This window comes from Haliotis asinina, chromosome 6 (genome assembly GCF_037392515.1).
Source record: "Haliotis asinina isolate JCU_RB_2024 chromosome 6, JCU_Hal_asi_v2, whole genome shotgun sequence".
NCBI classification, from domain to species: Eukaryota; Metazoa; Mollusca; class Gastropoda; order Lepetellida; family Haliotidae; genus Haliotis; species Haliotis asinina.
In genome coordinates, this window is record NC_090285.1 from 1162624 (window position 1) to 1172571 (window position 9948).

The 9948-nt window shown below is 39.5% G+C and overlaps 1 protein-coding gene across 1 annotated transcript; it reads left to right on the top strand.

Annotated features, from left to right (window-relative positions):
* The first annotated feature begins 6294 nt into the window (after window positions 1–6294).
* On the top strand, window positions 6295–8356 carry LOC137287104 (perlwapin). Its single transcript, XM_067819240.1, has 4 exons — window positions 6295–6351; window positions 6536–6593; window positions 7390–7515; window positions 7972–8356. Exons 1-4 carry the CDS (start codon window positions 6331–6333, stop codon window positions 8229–8231), a joined length of 465 nt encoding a protein of 154 aa, XP_067675341.1. The 5' UTR covers window positions 6295–6330; the 3' UTR covers window positions 8232–8356.
* The last annotated feature ends 1592 nt before the right edge of the window (window positions 8357–9948 follow it).

The following is a 9948-nucleotide window of genomic DNA, read 5'->3' on the forward strand; positions in this document are numbered from 1 at the left end:
TCAGAGGCTCCCTGCCGTCAAAGCACAACTTGATATCTGCAACGGATACGGCAACTAGCATGAGTCTGAGACGTATTTGCTTCACTGTCATCAGACCAGCCTGTGATTCGGCGCTACATATGGCGAGATCTCAGAACTATGAACAAGTCCACCTATACACAATTCGTTAAAATGGATTTCAATGAAAAACAATACTTAACTTTTTTAACACAATACGTTGAACAACCTTATTACGACGTAACACAGTCGACACATCTTGGTAAGAGAACATGTGTTCTTCCGTGGATTCGCATGTTTTCGAGAATGCCAAGAATTAGGCGCATTTGGCTATGGGCACTATATATGAGTATGATAAATTTGGAACTGGTTACGTCCTCAGTTCACACCTTATATATTACTACCACACTTAGTCGAGTGTCTGTGACAAGATTAATGCTTCTCTTGGTGACAAGGTTAATGCTTCTCTTGGTTCCAGTTGCATACAAATGTTTCGCTGAGATAATAGCGCTGATTTCTCTGAATATGACTGATTGCTACTTTCAACAAATGTCACTGACAACTTTAATGCCCACGATGCGGTGTATCAGTAGCACACAAAATAAAACATACTTCTCTCTGAGCTTCCATCAACTGTCGTAAGTAGACACGGAGTGATCATCTTTGGACATAGAAAACACGGACTTGACCCAACACGGGGAACGTTATTCAAGACGACGTTTAGTTTATATCAATGTATGTGCGAAAGGAAGGTAGTTAAAGAAGACGCTTCGTTGATGTTGACGTTGTCGCCTGAACCACTGTACAAAGATGTGCGAAGGATTCATAGACAGATAACCTCATTCGGCAAAAATACCCTCGCTGGGAATGCATTTAGTGAATGACATAATACAGGATTGACCTATCATTAAAACGTATAGATATTTCATTGTCAACCTTCTATTTGACACGGCAGGTGGCATGTGTGCCTTATCTGGAGACAAATTGGTGCTGAGTAGGGCTCTGTAAGAGTCTTCCTGTATACGTCACATGTCATCTCATAACATGGTAAGATAAACATGGCCTCTCGAATTTGCGGAGCAGGTGATTTTTGCAGTTTCTTTTGCAGTGTAATGATAAGCTTCTATCTTTCCATGCAGCATGCGAATACGTGTGACGACTTCCAATGCACATTAATGACAAGAAAAGAGATAGTCAGGGAACTGTTTGAGAGGCTTTCTAGAAGTTGTGAGCCATGGATGATCGACTTCTTTATTATATAATAGAGACGATTCAATATTGTTACGGTTAACAATTTACTGTGACAAACAATGTAAGAAATTCCCCCTGTGAACCAGCAAAACAGAACAAAGACAAGTCATAAATTATGTATTATTATTCAACGAGAACAAGGTATACAAAGTCACAAGTCAATAGTCACAATGCTGATTACAAATTCAATACAAATGAGACAAAATCTAAGGCAATGGGTCACAGCATATAATATAGCAAACTCACCAAAGTCACCGTACGAGAGATAATCAACAATGCAGAATGTAAACACAGCGATCCGTCTGACAGCAGATAATGTAGATTCAGGCCTTGACGGGTTTTGGTGATCAAGCGTTGGCCGTGATGCATATCCTCCAGTTATGTGAATGTGTGTCACCCTCAACACGGCAACCAACCTTTATACATATACTCAGTCATTTCCCGAAAGTTGAATGCCCTCGAATAACTCTCCCGGAAGTAAACACATAGAAAACTAAGAGGAGATAATTTTCGGAAAACCAGAATCCTAAAAGTGCTGACCATCTATTAAAACGAAATGTGACCCATCATAATTATTATTCTAAACACTAAATGTTGTGACCCAATAATAATTATTACTGAATTAATAACACAATATACAGAAAATACACACTCGCAACAATATACACACTTACTCTGATAACTAGAGATTATAAACTAATATCATACATTAGGAATACAACACCCATGGCTCGCATAATACATATATGTTATTCTAAATACGTGGTGTTAATTATATGGAAACTCGAGAGGTTAATAATCTCTTTATCATGCAATGGCATTATTAATATCGCTCCTAACCCAGAAGCAAATCGTAAGTAAATGTATTAGAAGAGAATCGAGAATACATAGCAGTACACCAAGGTGAAGGTCGTTCATTACGTATTGGGACAAAAATCTGTGAATAAACTCGCGACAACGTCATTAATGTCATGTTAAACGTTTTAGGATTCGCATGGCGTGAATGAAGTTTAATGGAAGTACTACGTGTCATGCACATTGCACATTTATGATATGGGTTACCTAGTTTATCAGATTGCTGTATTGTCCCGATAACAACCTCCATTGTATGGTAAATGAATACGAATTACATACATCAGTATTGAAGTCCATTAAAGTTTATAAAAACAATTTCCGTCTTCATAATAAAACAGAGAAAAAGATCATTATAAGATATCAAATATGAGCGCAACATCACTGACTTTATCGCATTTCACACAGAGAAACTGTTGACAGAACAGAACTGTCTGCACCGAGACAAAACGTGACCTTGAGAGGGGACTGCTTCAACAGTTTAATTGGCTGACTGGATGGTATTTAACGTCTCACTCAGCTATATGCCAGCAAGAATTGCGATGCGATGACATGTGTCAGCCAAGTCAGTGATCCTGACTACTCTCACCAATTTGGATTGCAATCCTCGTGTGCCCCTTCTGGACATCATGAAATCAACATATGTTTAGCATGAAGGCAACTTCTATTTCAAAACCGAAGAGTCATTTATAACTGCTACAGATGCTCGATAAACCAGGAGGATTAGTTTTCTTTTGAATCAATCTCTATGCAGTATATCTTCATGTGACACGCAATAATTGCAAAACCAGTCCTGTTTTGATAACAGATCGTGAATTCAAACCTAACTTTACAGATAAAACATACTGCACAAGAGCATTTGAAACTTATTCTGTCAAACAAAACACGCCATATACTGAACACACATTTGCCATTGGTTTGCCAGTTGCGATGTATAAAAGACATAATAAATATTATGGAGAACGGGTCGGGAAACGTACAACAGCAAAACAAACAAAGTGAAAAGAAGACTGTACTCAAAAGAAGACTCACTGAAAGAAAGTTGTGTTCATAGATACCAACATAAAGTAAATATACAAAGTATCAACTAGGGAATATATTTCCTGTTATTGCTTTGAAGCGCTTGGTCAAGTCAGAAATACAAGAAAAGTCTTCTCTGGGTTCTTCCCCGGAATCTGCAAGAGGGGATTGCTGCCATAACTCCAAGTAACATCATGAGACAAAAATTATGGTGACTACCACTTAATCATTACAGATGTTTTCAAAACATGTACCAAAATGCACAGTGTCCACATTCATATCAGTTTATGAAAAAGATACCTACAAGAAGCAAAAGGCGATATTTACTTCGCCCTTCAAACAACACAATAACATTTAAATTCTAACAACTCACCCATTGGTCTCCAAGCAAGAAAACAAATATCACAAAATACTGTAATAAATGAGATACTAAAAACCACACAGGATCTACATGGCTTAAGCAAGAAGGGAGAGTTCATATGAATCCCTGTCCTTGGTGGTGTGTTTGGCAGTTTCCATATAATTAACACCACGTATTTAGAATAACATATATGTATTATGCGAGCCATGGGTGTTGTATTCCTAATGTATGATATTAGTTTATAATCTCTAGTTATCAGAGTAAGTGTGTATATTGTTGCGAGTGTGTATTTTCTGTATATTGTGTTATTAATTCAGTAATAATTATTATTGGGTCACAACATTTAGTGTTTAGAATAATAATTATGATGGGTCACATTTCGTTTTAATAGATGGTCAGCATTTTTAGGATTCTGGTTTTCCGAAAATTGTCTCCTCTTAGTTTTCTATGTGTTTACTTCCGGGAGAGTTATTCGAGGGCATTCAACTTTAGGGAACTGATTGAGTATATATATAAAGGTTGGTTGCCGTGTTGAGGGTGACACACATTCACATAACTGGAGGATATGCATCACGGCCAACGCTTGATCACCAAAACCCGTCAAGGCCTGAATCTACATTATCTGCTGTCAGACGGATCGCTGTGTTTACATTCTACATTGTTGATTATCTCTCGTACGGAGACTTTGGTGAGTTTGCTACTAAATATATTTTGTAACCCATTGCTTTAGATTTTGTCTCACTTATATTGTACTCTGTAGTATTTGAAATCTGAATTGTGAAATTGACTTGTGACCTTGTATACCTTGCTCTCGTTGCATAATGATACATAATTTGAACGTTTATGACTTGTCTTTGTTCTGTTTTGCTGGTTTACAGGGGGATTTCTTACACCGCTTGTCACGGTAAATCCGTAACTGTAAGAATACCCATGTCTGAAAACACAACAAAGCAAATAGCCTATCATTAGTTAAAAAGAAAGGTCCTAAGGTGACAAAGTAAATGCTAAAATTCAAATAACAAAGGGTCACACAAAATTAAACCCACTCTCCCCCCCCCCCCTCCCCCCCCCCCCGCACCACCACCATCCCGAAAAAAAATGAAACACCAAACCAACAAATGGACACATTGCAGCGAAACAGGAGCGCATACACTACCAACAACACAGGAATGTGCTCCTGGACACACAAACAAAACGACAAACACACCTGTGCCCGCTAAAGAATGCACATAACCACTAAACACCTTACGAATGCTTCATACCGAAACTGGACACATAACTCAATTAGCTCAATTAGCGTGAACATAGCTGTTACGAGAGAGCATTTTCTGTAATGTGTAATATTATTAGGTAATAGTTATTACTGGGTCACAATGTTTAGAGTATTGAGTGATAGTTATTGTGGGTCACATTTCGTATCATCGGTAATGGCATTTTAGCAGCAGGCCTGCAAGGTAGCGCCTTAGCGTTGCCTCCCTTTGGTGGGTTTTGACTGTTGGTAAACACGAGGCCGATCGCAAATGTTCAATACTTCGCTGGAATGCTCAAGACTCAGTGACTGTGTATATCAGACTCGTTGTGTTGACGGACACACACAAGGGGACTTATACTCAGAGTAATACTGGAGTTGTATCATCGTTCGGCCTATCTGCATCTGTCTGTCTCTTCTACAACGCTTGACCTACACCTGGACACGTTGGGGATGAGCTGCTGAAGGGCGTCAGTTAATGCCTGAATTGCCCGATGCAACATACGGCAGTGTGATACTGCGTGATTTATGTTGGTAAGTGAAGCACTGATATATCGACAGGTCGTTTGATAATACTGTCCCACTGGGAATACACAGTTAGAAACCACAGCTTGCGTGTCGGTACTGAATCGGACACTCATAAGGAATCTTCAGAACATGCATGCAAAGATTTTGCTTTGTTTGTTCGTTGTTTAACGCTGTACTACGAGTAACTGCTGGAAGTGTAAATATACTGTTTGTTATTCTTTGTATATCATTGACAAACCATCTGACCAGAAAACTAAATAGGTATTTAAGTTTGTACCAACGATGCTTAAAACACAATGAGATAATGTTTCGTGCTTTTTGTGTCACAAGTTTCGTATAGTGGCACAAGTACTGACTGCTTTCGACCTTTTTTATACTCAAAGATTTTATGTCATACAATGTATTTTTATGATTTCAAGACAAATTAAAATGGTATGACAAGAGGACTGAACAAACCCGCCAATTACAAATTCCTCCACAGTAGTATATCTAAAGCATATTAGACGTTATGTAAATATGGTACCCTGTTTGGCTGGGTTTTTTCCGTTTGTTACAGGTTTGTTGGTTTTGTTGTTCTTTGTTTGTTTTGTTGTTGTTTTGTGGTGTTTTTGTTGTTGCTGTTCTTGTTTTTTATTTCTATAGTTTAGGATGTGATCATGGCCGAGTGTTACTTCATATATTACTTGTCCGAATTGCCTCTTGATACCGTCAGTCATATTTCTAAGCACAATGCAACAACTACTGGTGAAGCTACCATTCTGAAATGACTAATGGAATAGGAAATACGTACAAAGCTACCATTTTGTGTAATGATATTATGGCGCTATATACCTGCGGTAACGCCGTCACAATGCAGTGCACACACATGTTTTTAAATCTCTTGCTTTGTCCCGAGGGATTGTATGACTAATCAAAAAGTGCACATTTGGCAGAAAACGAAAAACAATTCAAAAACACACAAAGCAATCTCACGACTGAGTTCTGACATCTATGACACCTGTCAGAACATGACACCTTCAATTCCAGACAACTATATAAGCAAACTGCTGCCTACGACATCGTCATCAACAACATGCATCTCATACTCTGCGTGGTATGTACATCTGTCACACTATTACCAGTTGGGTTTACCCTAGTTCCCTTGTTGTATGTTGCTACGGTTTTTTATAATCTTTCTTAGTGATGCAATTTGGTTGATGGTACATCTTTCTATGGCGAACATGTTCTCATGCTGATTGAATTTGTAGGTAGATATTCCATATGTCTGACTTCTACAGGTTGTTTGCACTGCCGCTGTTTTGGGAACTGCCGCTGGATATGAGTCACAGCTCCCAGGTAAAGCAAATCATGTTTTCTTTATAAAAACAAATCAGCGTTTTGATGAAAAACAAATACATCCTTTCAATCCAGCAACGTGAGATTCTGTTATTAACCGTACTGGAAAATAAAATAAGCGTCATCCCAATGTGTCTGGGATGGTCTGGACCACAAACGTTAGAATCAGTCATTGGACAATATGTTTGCAAAATACAAATCTAGACTTTCGCTGTCATTTATTGTTTTTATATCTTATAATTAACATATATTTCAAATTTGCATGAAATCGGTGGACAAATTAATATGTTAGAACTAATGGTACACTCATATACAAGGGGTGATACTCTCAATGCTGAAAACCTGCTCGAAAACCGGACAGACCGACTATCACCCACACTTTATCTTTTGTGTTGAGTGTGTAGGTTATGATTTTACTTTTCTGCTCATCATATTCAATTTGTCTAAGTGACCCTCACATTAGCACTGCACACTGCTTTGAACAAATGTCTGGCCTCTCTTCGGTAAACATCTCCAGGTTCCGTAAAATCTCTGAATGACTTGGAACAGAAAACGGTTCTTGGTGGTCTGTTTCTACGTGTCTGACTATTGCGCTAGAAATATACGTGTATTTCATTTGGTGAAATCACTGGCCAGTGATCAAAACCACTGTGGTTGGGCAACAATTTTTGTATCAGCTACTCTCTTTCTAAACTGTGCTGTGTGATGTGCATGTTCACATGTTCAGTGCAGCTAAATATGGCTTTGAGAAGGGCATGTTTACAGTGCATATTTCGATTCCCTTTGTCGATTACAGGCTGTCCGCCCGGTGCGTACCCTGCTATCTGCGCCCGGTACTGCTACAGCGACCGTGACTGTGCATCTGGATACTACTGCTGCAATACAGGTTGCTTGAACATATGTGTACCGAAACCCAAACCAGGTAAATAAAAGCGGGATATAGTCAAATGAATCGCTTATAAAGGCAGAATATCCTGTAAAAACTCCGGTGTGTCTAATGGCTCTCAGTTTGAAGTGAAAGTGTGCTTCTCTCTGACATTTTCAAGGCGATGTATGGTATCTTTAATGCGTGAAAAAGGTGTGTAAAGTGGATTTGGTCCGAAGTGGCCGACATGTACCAAATTGTGAGTATTCCATATCAATCACAGCATGCACGCTCCACTGAACTGTAGTTAAAACTGGGGCAAATGTGGGGACAAAGCAATCATCACGTCCCTGGTGCTCCTGATCCAGGTAACTCCAAGGGACACTAGATTTGACAAAGAACCACTTTTGTTACAGAACCTGTATATTTTTGCTTTCCACTATTTAGTACATAACAAATCAGTTGAAAACCGAAAAGTGCCAATTAATTATCATTTTCTGTTTGTATTTTTAGGGCTTTGTCCCTCGATAACACAAAGCCCATGCCGTGGCAATGTGTGTAACAACGACCAAGACTGCCCCGGAAACCGGAAGTGCTGTGGAAAGCCAGGATGTAAGAGATGCTACAGACCAGAAAAGCCTGGATCGTGTCCAGCCAGAAAGTATGAGGCTGGGCCCTGCGTCGTGTACTGTGATGGTGATTTCGACTGCCCTGGCGACAAGAAGTGCTGTGGAGGCTGTCCTAGGCTCTGTGAGAAGCCATGCTATGACTGAATGTAACCATAGAAAGAGGGAGAGAACAAATTTGTTGATATCTCGGCATGCATATGTTATCTTTATAATTTCTCTCCTAGCTGAGACCGATTCTTGATAAATAAACTCACCAATTCTCATTCTCATACATTACTTACATGATTTGTTAAAATGGCGAACGACCATCGATATGACTAATTTCCTGAAAACATACATGGGACAACAGTATATCATGGGATAAATAAGACATAAATATGACACATGGTCCTGGAACCTTTGTACCCAACATTTTTACTTTCATCTGTAAGCCCATTTTCCCTCTTCACACCAAGGAGTGACCAACGGCTGATGGAACAGCGCCGATACGCACTTCAGGTGCATCTCAGCAAAGCCCTCTATCAGTCAGGATATGGCCGGCGATGTGACTTTTTCTGTGATTGATCATAAAGCGTCACATTTACTTTTCAGCTGATGAGAGCTGATGACAACGCCCTAACATTATGGCTGAGCCATATATTAATTACTTACTTCCAATTTCCCAATACATATCAGGACATTATCAATCAGGACATACCAAAGTCAAATTCAAGAGTGCAGTCTTGATATTGGCAGTTTCCTCAACATAAATAGTGCCCAAGTGATTATTAATCAAAGAACATACATGCAGTTGTCTAGCTGGGTTGTTCAGTAGACGCCCCACTTCGTTGTTTACCTAACTTTCCCACGATCGTATAGTCAAGCACTCACTTGCATGTTTACAATGCATGAAGTTACCTCTAAAATTATCGCTTCGTGTTCTCAGGACGGTCTAACGGGATCAGCAACTTGCGTGTGTATGCTTAAAAAGATTGTACCGGAAATGCAGAATCAACGTTAGACTTTTACTGACGCGAATAGAATATTATCACCTGGAAAGACATGCATTTGAGGTTCTGATCATCAGTCCATAGGAACAGGTCGGCGTGCATATGAGCCACAACGTTTGAAAGGATTCACACTCACCAGAGCGTGTGTCCACCTGGTTTACAGCAGGATTTGATAACGCCGTACACGTAGCTTCATTTCATCCCAGACCTGTTCTCCCGATGACAAGTCAGGTGATCTTGCGGGCCAGGAAGACACATTAACATTGTTTTCCCCAACAACTCGAGCTTGGCCTGTCGTTCCTCCTTTGAAAGGCCCCTCTACGGCTGTAGACAGAACCATAATATATACAAATCTCCTCTCTGTACTCCACAACTTTCAAGGTGTCCAGGATCTGAATGATACGCGACTGGTGCAACTAGCACGCCATCACAGGTCATAACGTCCCCCATCTCAGAACGATAAACCTTCGAGAACACTTGTAACGTGTACGAATGTATCAGCAATCACGTGTGCCTTTGTACAAATATGCCCTGTGTCACAATACAGGTTTATTATGTCATTGCATAGAATTGTCAAAACGTTCCGTTTTAGTATTGTCGTATTTTGAAACATTTCAGGAAATTACGTCACTAACATTTCACACATTGTGAAATTTTGAAATTTTATAATCCAGTTTGCTCGGGACCATCGCATCATGTGAAAATGGGACCGAGCAATGAGCGGGAAATGAGCAGTTTGAGGCATTTACAAAGGAAAATGTTGGCAAACATATGCCAAGTAGCAGTGCATGTCTTTTACCAATTATTTCGTAAGAGGGAATGAAAAAGAGTGGGAAAGAATGAAGACTGAAATAGATCTCTTATCAGAGTGT